General features: G+C 40.5%; 3 protein-coding genes across 3 annotated transcripts; 2 read left to right on the top strand and 1 right to left on the bottom strand.

The window, feature by feature from the left end:
- The first annotated feature begins 691 nt into the window (after positions 1-691).
- ACTL6A (actin like 6A) lies at positions 692-10,847 on the top strand. The gene is made up of 14 exons (XM_086755031.1): positions 692-837; positions 1,810-1,886; positions 2,080-2,254; positions 2,633-2,733; positions 4,111-4,208; positions 4,903-4,997; positions 5,221-5,327; positions 5,413-5,502; positions 5,669-5,730; positions 6,070-6,184; positions 6,559-6,639; positions 7,621-7,716; positions 8,843-8,929; positions 9,542-10,847. Exons 1-14 carry the CDS (start codon positions 813-815, stop codon positions 9,620-9,622), a joined length of 1,290 nt encoding a protein of 429 aa, XP_086611157.1. The 5' UTR covers positions 692-812; the 3' UTR covers positions 9,623-10,847.
- Positions 10,848-11,908: 1,061 nt separating this feature from the next.
- Positions 11,909-18,050, bottom strand: MRPL47 (mitochondrial ribosomal protein L47). Its single transcript, XM_086754479.1, has 7 exons — positions 17,937-18,050; positions 17,235-17,380; positions 16,821-16,881; positions 15,931-16,027; positions 14,141-14,271; positions 12,875-12,970; positions 11,909-12,430 (listed from the first exon to the last, which is right to left on the bottom strand). The coding sequence occupies exons 1-7, from the start codon at positions 18,035-18,037 to the stop codon at positions 12,313-12,315; spliced, it is 750 nt and encodes a 249-aa protein (XP_086610605.1). The 5' UTR covers positions 18,038-18,050; the 3' UTR covers positions 11,909-12,312.
- A 98-nt stretch (positions 18,051-18,148) lies between these two features.
- On the top strand, positions 18,149-23,373 carry NDUFB5 (NADH:ubiquinone oxidoreductase subunit B5). The gene is made up of 6 exons (XM_086754480.1): positions 18,149-18,307; positions 19,044-19,132; positions 20,072-20,138; positions 21,093-21,154; positions 22,239-22,345; positions 23,188-23,373. Exons 1-6 carry the CDS (start codon positions 18,184-18,186, stop codon positions 23,306-23,308), a joined length of 570 nt encoding a protein of 189 aa, XP_086610606.1. The 5' UTR covers positions 18,149-18,183; the 3' UTR covers positions 23,309-23,373.
- The last annotated feature ends 215 nt before the right edge of the window (positions 23,374-23,588 follow it).

Genomic DNA, 23,588 nt, shown 5'->3' with positions numbered 1-23,588 from the left:
CAAATTAAATACAAATTATGAGTTCAACGGCTGAACAGGCAGCTGAGCTGGCAAACCAGACCCGCCCAGCCACCCAAGGAGGCAGGCCTGAGGCGCGAAGGAGCGCCCCACGCGAGGAGGGAACAGCGCAAGGTGGAGATTATCAATCTGACTGGACTGACACCTGGCTGGGATATCTTGGTACACTTTAAACGCGCTGTATACTCAGCGGAAGAGCCCAAAGGAGCAGTGGCAGCAGCAGCAGAAGGGCTCGGGGAGGGCCCAGCTGCGGTAACTCTCGCTCCCCGCCACAGCCGGCCCCTCGCCCCGCTCCTCCGCACCCCCTCACGCGGCGGCAGGCAGACCCCTCGAGCCCTCAGGGCTCCCAAGCCCCCTGTCCCCAGCAGCCTCCCTGTCCCCAGCAGCCTCCCTGTCCCCAGCAGCCATCCTGGCCTCCCCCGCCCACTCCTCGCACCTCCCGCCTCGCCACTCTCCTCACGCCGCTGCTCCCGCAACGGAGCACCCACGCCTGCTTGCTCGTGTGCCAGCCTGCTCGCCCTCCGCTCCCTGCCTCAGGATTGGCTGCCCGCGGCGTGTCCCCGCCTCCCTCTGGTCGTGATTGGTTCCTGTGCCCGAGCGGCGGTTCGGCGGGGCGCCGCGCGGTGGGCGGGTGAGCGGCAGGGGCGCTGCCATTGGCGGGAAGGCGGCGGCCTGCATGTTAGGCTGAGCCGCCGGCGGGGAGCGGGGCGAAGGCGCTATTGTTACCGGATCGCCCAGGAGAGGAGCCGGCGGGCACCAGGACCGGGCAGCGCGGCGCGGGCCCAGCGGCAGCCATGAGTGGCGGCGTGTATGGGGGAGGTGAGTCCGGCGCCGCCTCGCTTGCCCGTCCTCCCCTCCCCCGCCCCGCGACCGTTGAGCTCGGCCCCGTCCCGTGAGGCGGCGCGTGCGAGCCTCCCCCGGGCGCTTCCCGCCTCCTCGCCGCTCCTCGGGCCCGGAGCTGGGGAGGGGCCGCGGCCCGGCTCTCCCACAACTGCGGCGGAGCCGGAGCTCCCCTGGTCCCTCGGTTTTTTTAGACGTGGCAGCATGGGCGAGGAAGAGGAGGCGGCTGCAGGCCTTGTTTATGCCGCTCCCGGCGTCCTTTCGCTGGGATGCTTCTTCCCCCGGAGCCGTGGCCTTGGGCGGAATTCACGCTGTTCGGGTGCCGGCTGGCCGGAGGAGACCCCCGCTCTTTGGAAGCCGGGGTGTGTTTTCCTCCCGGAGCACTTCTGCACACCCTTCCGTGAGGACTGAAGTCCAGCGGTTTTGTTTCAGACTTTGGTTTTCCTGAGGGTGTGCAGAGCACCTCGGCGAGGATGGGGCCTGCAAGGATGAGGGGCTGCGTGGTGTCAGCCCTCGCTGATGGTGCTTTCAGAGAGCTGGTGTTTCCAGGCACGCCTGTCTAATTCTGATCACACCCGGGGGATCAGGGTTCACCTGGTTTTGTGTGACTGTTAAGTTAGCACTTTTTGAAAACTTTGTCTTGCAATCTGCAACTTCTGAAAACTTTGTCTTGCAATCTGCAACTTCTGAAAACTTTGTCTTGCCAGTTCCCCATTTATGCCAAAGGCAGGTATTGCAATGTCCTAGTTAAAGCCTCTGCAGTCTTCTAATAGCTTTCTGGTAACTGGAGTTCTGAATAGAGAAGTTTCTCCTTGCCTTGAAAAAGATGCCTTGACTTGCCTTTCTTTTGCAAGCAAAACAGGCAGTGGACAGGGAAAGGTCAGGATTGTAGTAGAGTGTAATAACCTATCACTATCTCTTTATTAATCTCTTTATTAATGATTTTTTCAGATGAAGTTGGGGCTCTTGTTTTTGACATTGGCTCATATACTGTGAGAGCAGGCTATGCGGGCGAGGACTGTCCAAAGGTGAGCTATCTGTGTGACTTTGTGAAAATGCAAAATTAATTTATTCCTTAGGTCTTGTTTGTTAGTTATGAGTTTTCAGTATATGCTGAGTTTTGCTCTAACAGTATTGTATAAAGAAAGCTCTGAATTCATGACCAAAAACGCACCCAACACATTAATAATTCTCATATACCACTTACCTTTTGCCTTACAGGTTGATTTTCCAACAGCCATTGGTGTGGTGCTAGAAAGGGACAATGGCAGCACTCTGATGGAGATAGATGGTGACAAAGGCAAACAAGGGGGCCCGACTTACTACATAGACACGAATGCCTTGAGAGTTCCAAGGGAAAATATGGAGGCCATTTCACCTTTAAAAAATGGAATGAGTATGGTGCTCTGTCTTTTTATGCCTGTCTTTAAAATAGCATTGCTAGGCTGCAAAAAGTCATAGCTTTCGCGTAAATAGATGCTATCTATGGCAACAGAAGCCATACGAGTGGATACTCAATTTACAAATTGCATGAAGTATAGTTGGTTTACAGTGTTAGCAGACTTTCGGCATAATTCTTGAAATGTTATGATTGTGATGATTATAGAGGGTGAGAATTCTGCAGAGCTATTAAGGGAGGTGTATGTCTGCTGAGGATAGCTTTTGACTAAAGAGCTCAATGCAAAAAAAAAAAATAGTTGGAAAACCTTTATATATTTATGAAATGGAACAAAACTTAGAAGGAACTAATCTACTCACTTCAATGTTGTTACAGTTGAAGACTGGGATAGTTTCCAGGCGATTTTGGATCACACTTACAAGATGCATATTAAATCTGAAGCAAGCTTGCATCCTGTCCTTATGTCCGAAGCACCAGTGAGTAAAAGCAGCTTTGCCTTTTGAAAAGTCTTAACTGTATCTTCTTGCTGACTCTGCAAACATTAATCTTGGACAAGTCTCACATTGGCTTGTGGGTTACAAGTGTTAAAATTTAACTACAGAAATAACAAATTTAAAATAATTTGGAATAATTTAAGCAATTTAAGAAAAACATCTAAAAATTAAATCAAGTTGAAAAGGTTTGCATGAGTTGTGTTGGAAAGTATTTACAATGTGCTATTGTTTTTCACTTATTGAAAAGAAGTCAAAATAGAGAAAAAAAAATCTCACTTTACTGCCTAGAATTAAAGCACAAATATATTTGGATGTCTTATTATATGTTAAGTTACAGTTAATGAAATGCCATTGAAAATCTGTTGCTTCATTCAGCCTTACAACTAATATTACGTGACAGAGAATAATATTTATAACGGAGAAGTTAGAGTTTTTTCTGTCTTCATTTCTGTAAATGCCCTGTAAGGTAAGTGACATGAATGAATACAAATTTCTGAGAAAACATGTGGACAAGGTTTCTGTCATTTAATAATCTCAGCATTTGAAGGGCTGACCTCTAAGTCGGAATACAAAAGGTAGGCGTGCCATACAAAAGTTATGTCTTTCTTTAATAAAATCTTATGAAGGGATTTCCTTTTTCATTATTTCCTCGTGCTGAATTGTAGCTTATGGAGTATGGGTGAATTTGCAATGGTTATTTCGTGTTTGATGGCTCAGTGGCTGTCTGAATAGAGATTCCCATTGACATTCTCCTTACAGAACTAATCTTACTTTAACATATTGGCTTGGGAAAAAACTTCACGTTTTCAGTGATGTGTAGAATATTTTATATATATATATATATATATAGGCTTAATCACAAATACAATAGAAGTGTAGGAAGATAACTTCAAAACAAGATACCTGGATTTATTTTTCTGTCAGCTGGGCAAGGTATTTCATCTATCTTTCCCCTTGTAAAACGTGCATGTTACTTGTTTTAGAGAATTCTTTCAAAGACCGATACTGGAAGAGCTGTAGAAGTGTAAAGAAATCTCTGTTTTAACAGTAGAAGTGTATATCACTTTTGCCCTTCATTTTCAGAAGTCTGTCTGTATTTTTATGTTGATACTTCTTGAATTCTGTGTGAATAAACATTAATGTGTTGTTGTAGAATTGGAATAAAAAAGATTCTAAAGAAGTAAATTACTAGAAATTTGTCTATATAGAATTTTGATACGATTTGAAACTGTGGCTATAGTAATTCTAATTACTTCTTTATTATGTTAGCATTCTTTTGGTGTGCTCTAATGATCCTCAAGATAAACAAATCTGCCTTTTGGTCACTTACTTGTGGTTTTGTTTCTTTTTTCCTTCTAGTGGAATACTAGAGCAAAGCGTGAAAAACTGACTGAATTGATGTTTGAACACTACAACATCCCTGCTTTTTTCTTGTGTAAAACTGCTGTTCTAACGGCGTATCCTTTGGAATGCTTCACTGCTCTCCCCCCCACCCCCAGGAAATTATGGTAAACTTATTCTAGGCAATCATAGTATAACAGCATGTCTAACTTTTCTTGTTTCAAATCAATTCTTCTGTGAACATCTAAAGAGGAAGTAAGTAAGTTTAGTTTCTGAACTTTAAAGCTTTATAACTCAGTTCTGAAGGTTTCCCAGACTGTTTTCCTTGGAGGGGATGTCTCTTCCCCCGACCCCCGCCTCTTTTTTACTTTTTTTTTCCCATTGTATACCGTGAGTAGGAATATTGCAGACCTGAAAGTGTTGTCCAGACTACTAAATACAGTAATTAGAGCTGAAGTTCCCATAGCCTGAAGATGGATATTTGCAATTATTTTAAACTAATGACATGTTTTCAACTTCAGAATCTAAACGAGTTGGATGTACTTAGAGCTTGCTGCATAGTATTAATGGAAGTCTCACCTGTGTACGTACGAAGCTCAAGTTAGTTCACAGATAGTATTTAAATGCTGTTCGCTCTGTGACATTGCGCACTTCATAGAAAGAAGATATGCCCTGGAAAACAGACAGTCCTTTTGTGGAGCCAAGGAATAACACACCAATGTCCTCGCTCCTAGTTGTGCTCTAATTGTATGGCAACATGTTTTTTTCTAAAGTGAAAATTACAATATTTTCCTTAGTCATCTTGGCTAGTTTTGCTAATGGGAGATCTACAGGCCTCATTTTGGATAGCGGAGCAACACACACCACTGCTATTCCAGTGCATGATGGATACGTACTTCAGCAAGGTAAAAATTTTCATGGGCAACAGCATTGTAGTATCAAGGTCAAATTAGCTTTCTTTCTGCTTTTACAGTTTTCTCATGGTTTTTAAATGTGTGTCCCCTTAGATATGGAAAAAAAAACCTAATGGTGTTCACTGACATATAGTTTGTTGGGAGAGTGATTTTGGTGCTGTTGAGGTTGGTAGGTTTTTTTTTTTTCTTGTTTGGTTCTCTTTTTGTCTTCTAGGTATTGTAAAATCACCACTGGCAGGAGACTTTATTACTATGCAGTGCCGGGAATTGTTTCAGGAAATGAACATAGAGATAATTCCTCCATATATGATTGCTTCAAAGGTGGGAAAGTAACTGTGTTTACTAAGTTTTTGTTTGGGCAGAAGCTTAAAAGGTTAACTGATGATCATGTTTCTTACAATCTCAGGAGGCAGTTCGTGAGGGGTCACCAGCAAACTGGAAGAGAAAAGAGAAGTTACCGCAGGTCACTAGGTCTTGGCACAACTACATGTGTAATGTAAGTAGGTCATTTCTCCCACTTTTGAACTCCCCCAGGCATCCCATAAAGAAGTTTTATATGAGCCTTTCCTTTTGAAGAACTAAAAAATATTTTTCAAGTCAGTACTAATTCTATAAAATCAAAGGCTGAAGTTCTTAAAACCATGTTATTCTTAACTCCATAGTGTGTCATTCAGGACTTCCAAGCTTCTGTTCTCCAAGTATCGGATTCAACCTATGATGAACAGTACGTCACTGTTTTCCTTCTTGTAAAATTATCAGTCGTGCATGGGGTGCTTAGCCTGTTCATTGCTGTTGTCTGCTTTTATTACAGAAGAAGTTTTTGTCTAAAAACTCTTTATTTCTGAAAGTAGAAATACAAGTGAAATAGAAATATCATATCCAGGTGATAGTTTTTTTTGTTTAATATTCCAAGATGTGTGAGATCATAATAAAAATTATTGAAAGTGTAAGTAATATCAATCACAATATTCCCATTGAAACCTTCATTCATGATGCTGCTTGGACAACTTAACATTCTGTTCACACTGCACTTTAATATGTTACTTTCTGACTGATGCTCCAGGGTAGCGGCACAGATGCCAACGGTTCATTACGAGTTCCCCAACGGCTATAACTGTGACTTTGGTGCTGAGCGTCTAAAAATTCCTGAGGGATTGTTTGACCCTTCCAATGTAAAGGTAAAACAACTATGATATGTAGTAATTGGAAGGCTTTAAATTGCTAGATTATCACATGGCTCCCTTTTGTATGATGTTCTTAATTTCATTACTTGTATGTGTGTATTTACACTGTGGTTCTCCTGGGGGTAGAATTTGCCTGTGTTGTATTAGGATTGGGCAAGTGAAGGATGAAATGTATTTCAAAATGGGTGGTGATGAGCTGAGTGGGAAAACAGGGAAATATTTTTTTTTTTTTTTTTTTTTCCCCCTCCCTTCCCTAAAATATGTGTAGCTCCCTCTCTAGTAATACTTGTAAATTCAGCTCATTCGGGGCTTTTATATGTGTTGCTCTTTTGAAGCGATGATGTGTAGATTACTAATTTTAATTCTAGGGTTTATCTGGTAACACGATGTTGGGCGTGAGCCATGTTGTCACAACAAGCGTTGGAATGTGTGATATAGACATCAGGCCGGTAAGTGTTAGTCAGATATGTATTATTTTAAGGCACAGATATTTTTGTGCTGGTTGAATTTTTTGGGACTAGAACACTAGATGAAGGAATGTGGATTTCCTAGGATAACAACAAGCACATTAGAATAATTCTCTAGGTATTACGTATTTGTATATAGGAACATGTACAATTACTGTTTTGACTTAAAAAATGCTAAATCAGGATTTTTTAATTTTACTCAATGTTTCTACCTATATTTAAACAGCTAATGTCCAAATTTTGTAGCTCGCACTGCACAACATGTGTTGGATTGGCTTCAGATGAGCATTTTATGTTCCTATCTTTGAGTGTTATCTTCAGATTTTTGGACGTGGCAGATGTACTTTCTAAACATAACCAATCATATGGAACTTTTGTAGAGAGTAGGAGGAAGAAAACAGGTTTTAAAGGAAAACTTTATTTTTAAAAATAATGTTCTAACTTTCTCAGGTGTCAATATGAAAATATTAAATTTTGATACGGACTGCATGGCGGTTGTTTCAAAAATGTTTCCTCTTAACTGGTGTGTCAGGCAGGCTTAGTAGGCCAGGCCATGGTTTGTGTTCACCAACTGCAGCGTTAGTGAGATGGAAAACTGTTGCAACGCTACGGGGTTTTGTTTTGTGGTTGGAACATCTAGCCGTATGAAAACCAACAGTTGGGATACAGGAGATAATCCGTAGATGTAGGGTTCTCTATAGTAGAAAACATTCTGTGGCATCATTTAGAATCATTAATCACATAGCTTCTGTCTTCCTTGTATAGTTTAATATTAAGCTGTCTTGAAATATTTTTCAAGTGATTAAAAAATTAATTGGATCAGGAGAGGTAATATTGTGGGCATCAAGTGATGTATTATTGCTGTTGGTTATATGTACTTGTGTAGCATTCCTCTATATTGTGTGAAACAGTTTTCAGAATGATTTCAGAGTTAATATTGTAGGTTGCGTGTTCTCTTTTTAGGGCCTCTATGGCAGCGTGATTGTAGCAGGAGGGAACACTCTGATACAGAGTTTCACAGACAGATTGAACAGAGAGCTGTCTCAGAAAACTCCACCGGTAAAACAACTCTTTAAATTGCTGCATTGAGTTACTTTGCTTTTTTGCCACACAAATAAACAAGCACGTATCATAGCTTAGACTTTGTTAGGAACTCAACAGCTGAAGATATTTCTGTGGGGTAAAGAAAGAAGCCTTGAAAAGTTGTTATTACACAAAATGAATCCCAGCAGATACTATAACTGCTTTCTGAGTGTTTTACTTCTCCATTCCTGTTTTCAGATTGTGATTCTAAGTTCAGTAATTGTCCCTAAGCAACAGTCACTATTTCCCTTGATGGCCTCTCTTCCGAAGTGTTGCTGACTAACTTGAGGCACATTCAGTCATTCTGCCTGAGGTCTTGTCACTTTGTCATGGGAATTGTTCTTCCTGGATTCTACAGACAACTCAACCTACTCATAGATAAAACCTAGTGATTTACCATACTTTTTTTTTTTTTTTAATCACTTGATGTCAAAGAAGGTATTAACACCTTACACCTGTGTTCTTGAGAACACATATAGCTTACCTTATTTCTTGAACATCCATTTTCAAGAAAAAATGTTCAACTTGTAGCAACTCTGAAATCACGACTGTTATGACAAACTGATAAGGGTAGTTATTCGCTGCTTCTTATAATACTTGAGGAGCAACCCATTGAAATTCAAAGATTTTATTACTACAAGGCATTTTGAAAGCAAAATGAATGAGTGGGTCCAAAAAGGACTAGATTAATTAAGTTCAGCAACATTAGACATTTTAGTCCCTGTGCGCATTTTAAGTAGCCCAGTGTTAGAGATGGCAGTATATACTGTGAGTAGTATTGCCCTGCACCTGTACTGTTTCTAGCCTTAAGCATTTGCTGCTGCTCCCTGTTGGGAGACAAGATAAAAGCCACACGTGTTCTGTTCCACTGTGGCTGTGTTTGAATTCTGAGTCCAGGGCAGATGGAGCATTATTGCAAGTTTAATAAAACTGACCTTTTTCACCTGCATGTTGGTATACACACCAAGTTCCTTGTGCAGTCCTTCCCTTATCCATGAATGTCACCAGCCTGCAATTTGTCTGATTGTTCTTTTGTTTTATCTTTGTGGTTTTGGTTTTGGTTTTTTTTTTTTTTTTTTTTTTTTTTTTTCCTTTAATTTAGAGCATGCGCCTGAAGCTGATAGCAAACAACACAACAGTCGAGAGGAGGTTCAGCTCATGGATTGGTGGTTCCATTTTGGCTTCTTTGGTTAGTAAACCTGTGTTACTACGTTACCGTGCTAAGCAGCACTGTCAGCCAAAAATCTAATTCTGCCTAAGTGTGCAAGTGTGCATTGCAGAGTTTGTGCTACTATAGCAATCCTAATCTTGTCTGTCCTTGTGGTAAGGTGAAAGGAATCTATTTTAAAAACAAGACAACATGAGCATTTCAAATATAAAAAAAAAAAAAAAAAAAGAAAAAAGCTTGCTACGTTCTCCTATCTTTAATTACAAGGTTCAGGCTTGAAATAAGAGATCTAGAAATGACATGTATAGTGCAACATGAAAGTAGCGAACCTGTTTCTGCATCATATTCCTGAGCTTAGCTCTGTAAATTACTGAGTACTGAAATGGCTTGTGGAGATTAATTTAGCAGTATGGGAAAGGGAGACTGAAATCAGCTTTCATTACTGCAACTTCCTGTCTTTAGTTTAATCACTAACAACGCAAGTCAAGTCCTCTTACCTCATTTAATGTAAATACTTGCTTGTTTTTCCTCCTAGGAAAAGCTAATCATGTTTCACTTAACCCTCATTTGTTTTCTTATGTATTTTTTTTAATTGTTTGTTTTGTTGTGGGTTGTTTTTTTTTTTTTTTCTAGGGTACTTTTCAACAGATGTGGATTTCTAAACAAGAATATGAAGAAGGAGGGAAACAGTGTGTAGAAAGAAAATGTCCTTAAACCTCTTACTGTGAAAACTGCTGCCTGCTCAGTGCTCCTTCTGTTTCATAGCTTTAGCTTACTCAGGAATGGGATGGACTCTTTTTTTTGTAGAAAGTTTATATTGGATTTTTTGCATAGTTCAAGATCCATTTTAACAAACGTTAGCAATTTTGAGAGATCTAATTGGTACTATAATAGAAAAAGGATGTTTACATCCCTTGTAAAGCAATAATTCATGTAACAAACATTTTATAATTTTGTATAAATGTCTATTTTCTCTAGTATCTTTTCCTGGGAACAGCTTTATAGGTTAGCTAATAGAGGTATAACCTTGCAAATTTATTAAAAATCTCTTGTCTACTTTCATATAGTAGTCTTCCTTGCTGGTACTTTGGCCTTATATTGCTCTTATTTCTTAAAAATAAAATTTGGTTTTTTATATTTGAGCAACTTTGTGAGTACTTGGAGAGAAAGTTACTCTTCTGTTTTAAAAATGGAAAGTTTGTATTTAATGATCTACTCTAGGTGACTCAGTTCAGTGTAAACTTTCACTGTCTAATGAAAGTGTTACATTCCATGTAGTGGATGTTATGTTAAGCACTGGTTTGCTAATTTTCTATTATGGAGCAATTTTATTTCAGTAAACAATCGGAGCTTTCTACCAGATTTCTAAGAATGTATATAATGCCTTTGTGATGTAGGTGAGAGGTAAAACTTGTTGGAGCCAGGGAAGTTAAGGCAAAGAATTGTCTCTGTAAGACAAGGAGAATAGTCACGGGAGACCTCAGGATGTGACTTGACATTTGACAGGGAGCTGTAACTCAAAGGGGCAGTCACTACTTGTTTATTGCTGGTTTAGCTCCCTCAGCTGACTCATAGCAGGGTCAATAAGTGCCTGAGTTTTGCATGGGGACTGCGCGCTCAGGGTCAGAGGAAGCAGGATGATATTTTTTTATCAGCAGGAACTGGCTGTCCTGATGCAGCTCAATGTTGCTGTTAAGCTTTCTTAAATTTACAGCTGTGTGATGTTCTGTGTTGGGACGCAGTAAAGTCTTGCTCCTTATTTTAAAAGCTGTGGAAAACCAAATAGCATTTAACTGATTTTAAAAAAATATATTAAAATGTAAACAATACTACTGCATTTTCTGTATTCTAAAAGACCCTGTGGGTAAATAACGATGAGGCCTCTAGTTGAAAACAGTTTCACGTTACCTCCAACCAATAAAGTAATTTATCAAAACAACCTGCTGTTGTCTTATCATGATAACCATGAGTTGCTCTTGAGACTAAGTTGCTTGCTCCAGATTTTCAAAGCTATTGCCAAACTGTATTTCTCTCACAAAATGAGGCAAACAAAGTCAGCTACAAGAAGTGACCAGCTATTGTTGTCATACTGGAAGAAAAAGACTTAGCCTAGTTTGCATTCAATTAGAATGTAGAATGTCCTTTGAACTTGTATCTCGGCACACTGCAATGAGTAATGCTTTCTAAAGTTATGGTGGCATCAGTGTAGTAGTACTAAGATTGACTTGACAGCTTGTAACTATTGGTGAGGATATAAAGTAGGCTCTCTTTTTCATTCCCTTCATGCCTTGACTGTGCATTTTAAGCTTTCCTTCTCTGTCATGTGCTTTGGTTTCATTATGTCTAATCAACTTTTATCTTCTATATATTTTGAAAGAATTACAATACAGTGGTAGTATCTGTGAATGTTCTAGCATCACATGGAGAACAAAACACTTTTCTGGGGTTTTCTCACCACTGTTAAGAGTTTCAGTTTAAGAAGTGGGTATTTTGTGTAATGCAGAGGAGTAACTGAAGGTCCAGATGATACAGATAGATATGTCTCTCCTACAGCTTTGGAGTTTCCAGTGTTTTATCAGATTACAGCGCATAGCATGCTTGCTTCCTGAAACAGTAGTATTTGTGACTTTATTCTAAATTTCTACACAACCTCACTTGAAGGTTAAACCTTTCCATGAAGTAGGTGTTTACCATTAACTGAGAGCAGTAGCAGTACCTTTCTACTTCAGTTTCACAGCCTTTTCCAGTGTTCCTACAAACATTTTGCACACTGCAAAAAAGCATTGCACAAATGTTTGAATGCGTGGTAGGTATCTAGAAATCTTGGTATAAAGACTGCATTATTAAAAGCTCACATACTAAATACTTCATAATTTCTAATGAGCTGACTTGAAGCAGGGAAAAAGTTCCTCGTACGTGAAGAGCATATCTTCCCCTGCTTTTATGTAGAAAGCAGAGAGGTGAGGTACTAGTAACTCAGACAAATCAGAGAACAAAGGCTAGTATGTGAGCTTCAGAGGCTCTCACGTTTGTCTCATTTTAATGCATATTTGTTAAACTAAAGCAGGTAGATATTGTCTCTGCACTTTATACTTTCACGTGGTAGTCAGTTGCTGCTTTTCACTGTTAATGATGGATGTTGTACTTTTATCACAGCTGGTTAATACATCCTTTTTTCAAAAGGTTCTAGAAACAACTGTAAGGATTAATTTGAGTTATGCACCAAAGCTGCTTTTTCATTCCAGATCACAAGTTTAATTTAAGTCAAATGTGGGATTTTAAAAAAAAAAAAAAAAAAAATTCTCAGGAACACTCAAGTCGACTTGTTTGCTGGTTTCAGTTGTTGTTTTACGTTCCAGTCACAAAGGTACTCAACCAATTGCTTGCAGTCCTCTTCCAGCACATTATTGGCTCTGAGATTTTACAGCAAGGTGAGGGAACTTCCTTCTCAAGACCTTCTGCCTTGTCTTCTCTAGGTTTTGCCTTCTTGCCCTTAAACGTAATGCTTTTTCAAGTCTGAGTCTGAAATAAGTAAGTCAGTGTGGTTAATTTCTAGGTAGCTTGTACCACCCTTAATGAGCTCAGCTCCCTAAGCAAATAGAGGCTCCTAGTGATTAACAACTTCAGTATTCATTTGCTTTTGATAAGGAAAAATGCCTGCAAAGCAAACTCCTTTTTTTCTTCTGCTTTTGAATTTGACAGAAATTCAGCCTCTGGGAGGATCATGGGTACTCTGTATGTTAAATGACTTAGTCATTTACAGATAACCAAATCTCTTAATAACTAAGATGGGAACAGCAAAAAGAAACAGAGCAAGCTGTAACTTTAGAAAGCCTTATTTTCAGTCTACTAGCTGCAAAAACAAAAAACCAACAAAATTATCACTATTTTTTCCTTGCAAAGTGGAATAAGGAGGACTGAAGAACAGATCAGAAAATAATATTGAATGTAAAAAAAAATATTTACCTGATGAAATGATTCACATGAGGTAAGTAATAGAATTTCCTCTTTTTGTGTTTTTTGTTCAAGTACCATGGTATTGGCCATTCCTTGTAAGTGTACCTGTTAAAGACAGTAAGAGTTATCATATAGTATAGAACATATACTTTTTGTCTTCATTCTTGGATTCTACCAGTCACACTTGGTTACAGTAGGGTGATAAAGTGATTTGCCCAGTAGGTTGCAGGATTTATAGGCGGGCATTTACTTTCCGCTCTGTTGCTGGCTTGGTTTGTAATGGCAGCTTGTACGTCGCCAGGGTCTTTCTATAGAAAGTGGTCTTGCTTTAAAAATGAGATGTTTGAAGAGAGGGCCCAATATAAGAAACGATTCTTTGCATTTATCTTTTAAAGTTACTCCTTCATAAGAAAACTTTCAAAAGCTGATGTGACCAAACTGTGTGTGAAAGGAGTTGTTTCTACTACAGCATTCTTTAAATGCCAGTGTTGGAGTGTTATGTCAAGTGCAAGTCTGCCTGAACAGAAGTCTTTCCCTCTATAGGCTCTGTTATTTCTGTTTGGGGTTCCTCCTGCATATGGGCTGCACAGATGGCTTGTGCAGACCTACCTACAGACTCCAGTGCATCTGGGCTGTGTCAGACCTACTACCGTGTATTGCAGAGTTTCTGCATTTTATGTTGTCTGCCCCTTTCCCCCTACTTTAACTGGGGACTGGACTTCCAAATATATATGGATGAACCCTTCTTTGTGGACTATATTTACAAGTAGAAAAGTTAAATATCTGCCAAGACTAGCAGGGAATTCCAACGGCTGTTTGTGTGGTCTCATGCAGTATTTTGGGTGGTTGTCCCCCCAGTATGTAGATTTTTGGATTACAGTTAGCGAAGTCCAGATGCTTCAACTTGAACAGTACTCTCCAATTCATTCATGTGTTACAGAATAGCTAAGCAACATATATCCTCTGAGTAAAAAAAATCATATTAGTTACATGGAACTAATTTTGTTATAATTACTGGCAGAGTCTGCCACTGAATTATTTAGCAACAATTATAACCACATTAAAAAAAAAAACAAAACAATGAAAAACAAAAAAGAAAAAACAAACCAAAAACAAAAACTCAAGAAGCACCTGAACGTTGACCAGGAAATGTGTTTCTTTATATAGAGCATATGCATACTCTCTTGATTACATAAGGATTTTCTGGTAAAGAGGCATACCACAAGAAAAATTCACACATTAAAAAAAAAAAAAAAAAAATTCTCTTTTCCATACCAGTAGGTGCGTCCTAAGAAGTCATGTCTCCACTCGCCAGGTACTGGTTTTTCATGGCCAGTTTGTAAAAGTCTCAAAGCAATTTCTCTTTCTCTGACAACCAAGTCTATATTTTTCATAGATTTTTCTACCTGGAAATAGGAAATAGTTTCAGGATGGGCCAACAAAACACAATGCTGACAATTTAAAAGACCTCAAGTGAAGACCTAAGACAAAATTTAAAGGAAAAGCAAAGAAAAACAAAACAATAAAAGCAGCAAAACACACTTTGAGTTCCATCATGAGTAATCTCCCCGTTGTGGACTGAGTGAAACAGATGAATTGGCCCTGTGTACTAGAAGAGTAAAGAATGGGTACATTTAAAACCTAACTTACAAACAGAACAGATGTGAAATAACTGAAAATCTGATATTTCATTAAAGACTGACTGGCTGATACATAAAGCCAGGTCTAATGCTGATGCTAGAAGTATAGAAAGCTCAGAGGCAGGGACAGGAAGGAAGCAGAAGCAGCAAAGAGAAGACATACTGTATGTATTTGTGTCAGATGGTTTGTACTGGCTGTTTGTTATTCCAGTTTTCACTTTGGAGTCTGGCCACAGCCTCGCTAATGCTTGCTGGCTGATTACGAAGCTGCCTTGACCAACTATGTCACTTGAGTTTAAGGGTTTTAGCCACAGCTGTCTCATAATATTACTGTAACACACCTTGCGTATGGCAAAAAGTTAAACACTCTGGGAAGCTGCTGGAGCTAGTTTTAACAAGCAGATTGCTGTATTTTGTCTGTATTTAACTGCTGCTCGACATCTACTTTTCTTGAGCTTCAGCCAAAACCAAACAGGCAAGTAGTAAGATTTGACTTTTGAAATGTTGGAGCCACTTAACAAGTTCCCTGTGATTCGTAATTGCTGAACGTGGATGTGTAGGTGAGACTAAGTTGAAAATACTCTTCAGAATAGGAATTAGAAATCATAGTTGAGAAACTGTATTATCATAAATTAGAACAAGATACACTAGGAGATAGAAGAGAGTTATGTATTGGATCTTCCCTCATTTGTAAGTACAGTGATGAAATGACAAGAGGAGACCAAACCCATGCCTGACACAAAAAACAGAGACCATAATGCAGCTGCTTGTGCTGGCAAATAACAGTTAGATGATGAGCCATACAAAGAAATTCAGAGGAACAATGTAAAGGTCAGACTTTGCCCAAATCAATTTGGATAAACGGGGATATCTGAGAATATATCTCACATCAAACAGCTGCATTATTTAACTGGCCAGTGAAGGTGCAGATTTCCATTTGTGAGACATAAGCATAGAGATGGCAGTTGATTTATAAGCAAATTAAATTTTCAATGGTAAACATACCGAGGAAATGAATTTATTAAATTAGTGGCAGAATCACAATAATGCAAAAGGAAGGGATAACAAAAGTGAGGACAGCAAAGAACAAAAGGGCTTCTCCAAAGTTTGGAGAAGATAATGTCAGAGGCAAGAAGTTGGCAACAGTTAAGTAGCTAAAAAAAGTTTATGAAGGGTAAGAATAAAGGTAATGTCGAAGTTTTACTAGGAAGTTTCTGGACACAAAGATGGCAAAATATTTCTTAACAGCAAATAACAAGTAGAGAGGCCTTTCCCACAATGTTGCTTTAGTGTTTGTGCTTGTACTAAAATCAGGAAAATAGATTTAAAATGGTCTTAAACAAGTTTTTACAAATGCTTCACCTTTCCCTCAGCAATTTTACTTATTATATACAGCTATATTTTTAGCTAGTATGAAAAAGTTACCTTTTCTAATCGTTCTGGACTTGGCATAGGCCTGAGCTGTCGTTTTGATTCTTGCTCTAAAGTTAAAAGCATGTTTTTTTCCTTCAGTAGGACATACCTAGATCAGAAAGCACAGTACTTCAAAAATAATTTCTAGATGCATTGGCAATTATTCAGTCACCACCCCGCTGGAAAGAGGACAGTTGTCCAACCTATAAACCCACATCCTATTCCTGCTAGCTTCATATAAAGGAGCAAAAAGATACTGACCACCTAGAGAAAGCTGGGCAGAGGTGGGCAGGGGAGGGCTGATGTACAAGGACATACAAGGAGAGGCTGAGTGAGACAGATTTACTTAACCTGGAACAGAGAAGGCTAAGGAGGGAAGAGGTTAATATTAAGTAGGTTTTCACTACCTGACAGATCCAGGCTCTTTTTACAGCTACACAGCAAAAAGCACAAGATATAGCAAGGAACAAACTATTCACAGTGAAAACTAAGTACTAGTTTAGCCCCAACACAGGTAGCCCAGAGTGGTGATGCAATCTCCAGCCTCAGAATGGATACAGACCTAAGCAACCTGATCTAATTTACCGGTTAACCCCATCAGAGGTCACTTCCAAAGTCTGTCCTGCTGTTCAAACAACCCCTAAAGAGTTCAAACTCAGTCTCTACATACCAAACCCGAACCCTTTGCACTGGATGCTACTATCACACAGCCACCTGCAGTACAGCTTTTGTACTCTGAGCAGCACCAGAACTTGGGCTGCTCCAAGCCTCAAGCAGGCTTACGCAAGCAGAGCTCTACAGCAGACTAAGTTTACTGGCTATTAAGTTCACCAGCCATATTTTAATAAAATGCGCACGGCTGCTTTGAAAGAAGAGAAGCTACTTCACTAAAACTTACTTACCAAAGTTTGTGCAAGTCTTCACTACTCTTGCCCCTTAACTGCTTTATATTCCATGCATCCCCTATTAAAAAAAAAATCCAAACTTTTAAAAATTAATTTCATGGAACAAAGTCCTCTTGTTCTGAAATAAAAATGTGCTTCTACTAGCAGGCTCAGCTGACTCAACAGAAAAAGGATCACTTTTTCAAAAAATACTAAAAATGCTATCCTTGTGGATATTCAGGTCTCCTTTGAATATACAAATACGTTAAAAGGCAATGACATGTACTGTTTATTTGTGTTTGTAAAAGGTTGGGAAGCTATAAGATGAATCTTTACATGGAAATATTTTTCTTCCATAGTACCATATATTCCAACAAATAACTTCTTCTGTGACACACTCTCACTTAAGAGCAAATACTAAACATAACTCACCAGACTTTACTGTTTTTTCTCCCCAGTTTCTTGGATCATCAAAAAACTCCTCCAGACCTTTTCGAGACAGGGAAGTGTGCAGAAACTTCAACTGACAGAGGGGTTCAACTGTTGCTGGGTTCTTGTGGAATAGATTCACTGTTAATCTGCACAGAAATTAGAAGCAAAGTTATATACGATAGGAAAAGTAATATTCAGTTACAGGAGAATGCTTCTTTCATTCATAAAGGCACAGGTCCTACAAACAGATGAATACCACGGTCTAGGGGCAAAAGATGTGACTTCAGCTCTTCATAAAAATGCCATCTCAGTGTCGTTTTCTCCTCTACCCCATCTCATCTAATTATCATTTAGCTATACTCGGAGATATATAAGAATTTGAAAATTAGAAGAAATAATACATTTGAGCTACACTGCACAAAACCACCTCCTTCTACGTTGACACGAACTGAACGGCAAAAGCAGCAAACACACGGTGTAAGCACAAAAACCCCCACGCTGGACGCACGATGGCTGCAAAACAGGGAAACTCTCCTCTCTGCGTTGGCACGGCGCTGCGGCCCACCCGCCGAGGCTCCAGCTCCGGGACGGCTCGCCGCGGCGGGGGCCGCTGAAGGCGGCTCTGCGCCCTCCCGGCAACCGCGCTACGGCCCGCGACGCGCCCATCCCCGCCCCAACCGGTTCCCGACCCCCAGTGCCCACCCCGGGAGGCCGACTGCAGCCGAGCCCAGGCGCGCTCCCGACAGCCGCAGCGCGCCCGTTAGGCGCCGGCACAGTGTGCCCACCGCAACGGCGGCCGCCATCACCCCCGCCGCCCCTCCCACAATGCCTGGCGGGCGCCGGAAGGAGAGTGAAGGCTCTGCCCTTTTCCAAGATGGCGGCCGTCTAGCTTCACCCCGCCGCGGAGAGCAGCGCTGCCGCAGGCCCCGCCCCCGTGCCAGTTCCAGCTATGGTGGCCATGAGCCTGCTGCTGCGGGCAGCGGCTGCCTGGGGAGCTCGCCGGGCGGCGAGCGGCGCGGCGGGCCCTCGCCTCCCCTGGCTCGCCGGGGCTGTCCGCCTGCCCGGCACCGTCGGTAGGGCCTCGGCGGCGGGAACGAGGGGGGCGGCTGTGCCGGGGGCGGGGTGACCTTGGGGAGCGGAGGAGAGGTGCCCCCGTGCGGAATGGGGCGCGAGAGGCCGCGGGGCCGGCGCCTCAGGAGGGTTCGCCCGCCGGCACAGCGGGCACGGGGCAGGGGCCTCCGGCTCGGCTCCGCGGCTCGGGGCGGGCGCTCGGCTTGAGGTTTTCCCCGCTGCCTGGGCTCTGGGGCGGGAACGCGGAGCTGGGCGGCGGTAACGTTACGGGCCGCCGCGACTGTGCTGCGGCTCAGCAGGCGTGGGAAACCCGCTCAGCCTGCAGGGAGGTCTCTCGAGGGGGTCTGCAGTCCCTCGAGACGTGTGTCTCCATTCCTCGGAGGAATTACATTTCCTGCGTAGAACGTGGATCAAAACTGGCGGCAGGCCAGACTTCCTAATGAAGTAATCTGTGAATTGACATGTTCCTGTATGATGACATTCAGCGTTTTATTTGTTGGGACTCACTGGTAGAAATAGGCCTATGTCTAAAGTCAGGAAAAAAAATGGTTCATTGTAGCAAAATAGGAAATTTGTTCAGGCAGGCTTCTAGGAACGTTGATATCCGCCAGAAAACCGGCTTGTAACTACTCAGCTGCTGCTGTATGCTGCTTTTTTTTTTCACCTGCATTGTTGACCTTATCCTGGCAGAATCGCCAAAGGGAGAAAAAAAACATAATACTTTGGTTCAATTTTCAGCTCCTGTACGACATAGCAGCAGCCATGGGAAGAGAATGTTTATTATCAAGGCAACAAGTTTTTATGATACTCGATTTCTAAACTTGTTGGTGAGTTAAAAACAAATTTAATACATTCAGTATAACACTTCCATTGCAAACCATGTGAAAGTGTCTAAAATACAATTTTCTCTATTGTTTGCGTGACAGCGTCTAGAATGTGATTGGTACTACTCCCATAAACAAGAATTTCCAGTCCTTCTAAATAACTTTTTTTTTTGTCACATGTTGTAAAGTCAAGGCCAGAAAAAGTAAAAAGATACAAGATCAGCTAAATGGCAATGACTGTGATGGCTACTTGAATTAAAGCTGTAGCAGCATTTTTAAATTATGTGTCAGTGATCATATATGCATAACCTACAAATGCTTTCCACTCCATCCTCCTTTTTAAAACGTATTAGGTTACTCTTCTGCAGGGTTTGCCTGCAATTACCTAAACCACTAACACCAGGGATTTAGACTTAGGGAGCCTGACCTGAGTTCGACCCCTAAAAAGCTAGGTTTCGGATAAAGCCTATATGATGGGTAACAGCCAACCTGATACAGCTCCCTTCGTGTCATCAGGCTTCCTTTATCTGTCTTCCAGAGTCACCAAAACCAGCAGTGGTTGATTTATGTTGGATTATATTGCGTTGCTGTTAGTGCCTCATTGCAGTTAAATGCTGAAACCAGTCATTGCAAGATGCTGAGATGGCATTCGGGGGGAAAGTATTACTGTCTGCTTCTGCAGAGACTGACCTCTCCAGGAGACTGAAAACCAATCTAAATAGGCTCATGGACTCACACAGCATCACTGTTTCTGTATTCTAGTTTATTAATTAACTCATTTTAAGCAGCAATATGTCTTTACATGCAACATTCCTATCTAACCTATGAATACAAATCTAAGAATTATTGGCTGTTACGTTATTTTCAGATTAACCTCATCTAAATTTTGTCAGGCTTCTGAGTTTCCCATACTGTTTCTTTTTCTTTTAATCTCCTATACAGAGATTCTATATATTTCTGACAGGAATACCAGTGGCACTATTCATAACATATGTCAACATCTTCATTGGTGAGTGCTCTGTCATGACTAAGCTAAGTACACAGTCAAAATTGTTAATTGAAACTAAGCATGCTGGATAGAAAAAAGAGATCTTTTAAGGCTTGCTCTTTAGAAGACCATGAAATAGGCCTGATAGTTACAGTAATGTTGTGTAAGTACATAGAAGATGTTCCCAGTACTTGTTGCTTTTTCTGTAGTTGTGGATTTAAAAAAAAACCAAAAAACAAAAAACTTTCCACACTTTTAAAAACAGAAAAATTCCATCTTTTGACAGTTTTTCAAACATCCGTGAGGTTTAGTGAATGGTTCTTCTGTATTCAAATGATGAGTCTGTATTACCTTGTTTTACATACTTTAAGAAAGCTGCATACACTGCAACTGTCACTTTTTATCCAGCAAAAATTCTGCTTGGCAGTACATGTTTTAAATCTACTACTGTAATAATATGGGATTAATATAATAAATTAGGAAAAATTCATGCTTTCAGCTCGTGTACTTTAAAGGGCATTTCTGTGGACTTGATCTTCTGTGGTAGACCACTGGCCCAGGTTGCCCAGAGAGGTGGCGGATGCCCCATCCCTGGAAACATCCAAGGCCAGGTTGGATGCAATCCAGGATCAGGAGCAACCTGATCTGGTTGGAGATGTCCCTGCTCCTTGCAGGGGGGTTGGACTAGATGGCCTTTAAAGGTCCCTTCCAACCCAAACTATTCTATGATCCTATAGCTGCTAATTTCACCCTTTTGTTGCATGGCTTAAAATCTATATGCTAGATACATGCAGTGTGAAGTGTCTGGAAAAATTACAAGTCAAATTTTTCTGACTGGAGCTCAAATTGAGGGATTGTGCACTCTCCATGTGAAACAGTGATCTTTTCTTAATGTGAAAAGCAGGCTATAAGGCACTTTTAGAAAAAACAAAATCAAACTTGAATTAAATGTTCCTCTCCTCCTTTCCTTGTCAGGTGAAGCTGAACTTGCAGAGATTCCTGAAGGTTATATTCCAGAGCACTGGGAATACTACCAAGTGAGTGTAACATGAAAAAGGGCAACATATTGGTCCATTGACCTGTGAAGGTCCCTTCTAACCCGAGCCATTCTATGATTCTATGTTATGGACAGCCTTCCTCTTGATGACACTTCTGCGAGTAAAATGTGTGGGGTATGATAATGAGGATGGCCATATCCCTGCCATTGGTTATCAGTGTATCAAATCGTGCGATTACGATTTTGGTAAACTTGCTTTTTTTCCGCTTTAGGGAACATGCATGTTGCTGTAGGAAATATATTTATTGACACAAGTAGATGCAAATGATCTGTAACTTTATGCAAGCAAATTGCTGAAGCTATATGCCAGGAATTCTTTTATAATATTCCTAAATAGTAAGAACATTCTTCTGTTCTCTTTATTCTTAGCATGCAGGTTTTGTCTTTGTTTCGCGCTCTGCAGCTGCAACATCTTAAGATACTGGAGTTTAAAGTGACATTACTTTATCTTGTATTGTTTGCTAGTGTTCTTTCCAAGTCCAAGATCACACATGCTCTTATATCTAGAACTGAAGAGTTTTATAGTCAGAAACTCAAGGTCATATCATTGTATTTTCTTAAAATTAGTCCCTGGCTTCTTGCTGCAAGCACTTATTTGGTTTTCATAGGAAGTAATTGAATTCAGCAATACTGTTACGGCTGTTTCAACTCATTTAGACTTCTGTTCCTAGTGAAATAACCTCTATGTGGAAGCAGAACTTTAAAATATTACTGATTACGGTAAAAGGTCTGGAGTCCATTTCTGTGATTACAGTGGCAGTTGAAGGAACTTTACTTCAACAGAAAGAAAATAAATCACGTTTCCATTAACTTTTAATTTTGCTACAGAATAGTCATCTGCAGGTTATCCTGACATTAAAAATAGCAAAAGAAATACAGCTTTTTTGGTTCTGAGCTTACAAATAGTTGAGCATGATTTTTTAACTTTACTATTACCGCTTGAATGGCAGCACCCATAGTGTTGATGACATGTTTTCAGGACTGGAAACAAGCAATATGATTTAGTTATGATGACATTTCTACATGGAAGTTGCATGAATAATCTCTACTTTTATATTTTCTAGCACCCTATAAGTCGCTGGATAGCTCGTTACTTGCTTGACCCCCCTGAAAAGAACTATGAGAAACAGATGGCTTTGATTGATGTTGAAGCAAAGAAAACTGAACTGAGGTATGCTACATAGTTGAAGTTATTTAAAATACTGAGACGTACTGTAGTTGGCTATTTTATTTTGCTTAACATACTGAGTTGGATGCTGACATAGCGTGCTTATTAATGTATCACTTGACCCTAAGCGTTCGCTGTACTGGCTGGTGCCAAAGTGGAAGTCATGGTATTTGTAGTCCCTGCCTTCTCAGTATTGAGAGTAACAGAACTGGAACGATCCAAGGGCAGTCTTGTAAACATGTCTCTTCAAAACAATTCATATTTATAAAGGTGTAGCTCTGTCTTCCTGAGTCAGGAAATGGACAGCTCTTTTTGCCTCTGCTCATAGCTTAATTGAGTAGCTAAATGACAGTTTACAGGACTGGTCATGTTCCTTGGTGCTGTTGAAAATTTTGTGGGCAGCAATGACAATGTTGGACTGCATTTATTCTATACTTAGAGTAAAGTGTGGTGGTAGAAGAAAGTCTGAGTTCCAAAACCTGTTGCTATTGGGACAAAGCCAGCATAGTTCCTCCTACCATCACATTTACTTCTGGTTTTCTTGCTCCTATTTATTTCTAGTTGAAAACTGTATCAAAACTGTCTAGCCCCTTACTAGGCAAGAACCTGTGACAGAACTCCTGCAAGTATTTTTATTACTCTTGTGAGATGACTTGCTGAAAAAAATTGAAATAGAAGGACGCAATAGCTCATGTTTTAGTTGAATCCTTCTTTGGTATTTATAAACCGTAGCTGCTAAACTCATGGCTGTTGTCTGTAATACCCTGATGTTAAACATTGATTTATGTGTGATCAAAACTAAATAAACTTCATGTTGAGTGTGCCTGTTCCTCTTTTTTTTTTAGGCTGATGGAGTTGGAGGCACGCAGACTGATGAGACACAGGGGAGATGGTCCTTGGTATCATTATGAAACACCTGATAAAAATCTTACTGACAATTCTATGAAATCCACACCTGACAATTAAACAATTTTAAGACAGTATGCATGGTCTTAAATGCATAAATGAAATGAATAAAAATAATCAATGTTTCTGTTGATTCTCATAATTTGAAAGAAATTGTATGGCACTTAAGCTCATAGAGCTGTTCAGGTTTTTAATCAGAGAAAAGGCCTTATGTCAGTTGCCAACAATTACTCCTTTTCTCCAGAATATCAGTGTAGAATGGGCTTTGTGAACCAATATCTGTGAAACAAGTTGGTAATATTAGTCTTCGTTGTGTGATTCCTAGTATTTAGAGTTTTAA

The sequence above is a fragment of the Chlamydotis macqueenii genome, chromosome 9 (assembly GCF_036417535.1).
Source record: "Chlamydotis macqueenii isolate bChlMac1 chromosome 9, bChlMac1.mat, whole genome shotgun sequence".
Taxonomy (NCBI): domain Eukaryota; kingdom Metazoa; phylum Chordata; class Aves; order Otidiformes; family Otididae; genus Chlamydotis; species Chlamydotis macqueenii.
The sequence above is the reverse complement of the archived record's forward strand: the minus strand, read 5'-3'. Positions and strand labels throughout refer to the sequence as shown.

Bases quoted from the DNA above. Each gene is read 5' to 3' on its own strand.
- ACTL6A (XM_086755031.1), top strand. From the start codon at position 813: ATGAGTGGCGGCGTGTATGGGGGAG. The intron at 2,734-4,110 runs GTGAGTAAAAGC...TTTTCCTTCTAG, and splicing joins TCCTTATGTCCGAAGCACCA to TGGAATACTAGAGCAAAGCG. The intron at 5,503-5,668 runs GTAAGTAGGTCA...TTAACTCCATAG, and splicing joins GGCACAACTACATGTGTAAT to TGTGTCATTCAGGACTTCCA.
- MRPL47 (XM_086754479.1), bottom strand. From the start codon at position 18,037: ATGGCGGCCGCCGTTGCGGTGGGCACACTGTGCCGGCGCCTAACGGGC. The intron at 16,882-17,234 runs GTGAGTTATGTT...TTTTTTTAATAG, and splicing joins AGAAAAAACAGTAAAGTCTG to GGGATGCATGGAATATAAAG. The intron at 14,272-15,930 runs GTAACTTTTTCA...TCCTATTTCCAG, and splicing joins GTCCAGAACGATTAGAAAAG to GTAGAAAAATCTATGAAAAA.
- NDUFB5 (XM_086754480.1), top strand. From the start codon at position 18,184: ATGGTGGCCATGAGCCTGCTGCTGCGGGCAGCGGCTGCCTGGGGAGCT. The intron at 18,308-19,043 runs GTAGGGCCTCGG...TTCAATTTTCAG, and splicing joins CCGCCTGCCCGGCACCGTCG to CTCCTGTACGACATAGCAGC. The intron at 19,133-20,071 runs GTGAGTTAAAAA...TCTCCTATACAG, and splicing joins CTCGATTTCTAAACTTGTTG to AGATTCTATATATTTCTGAC.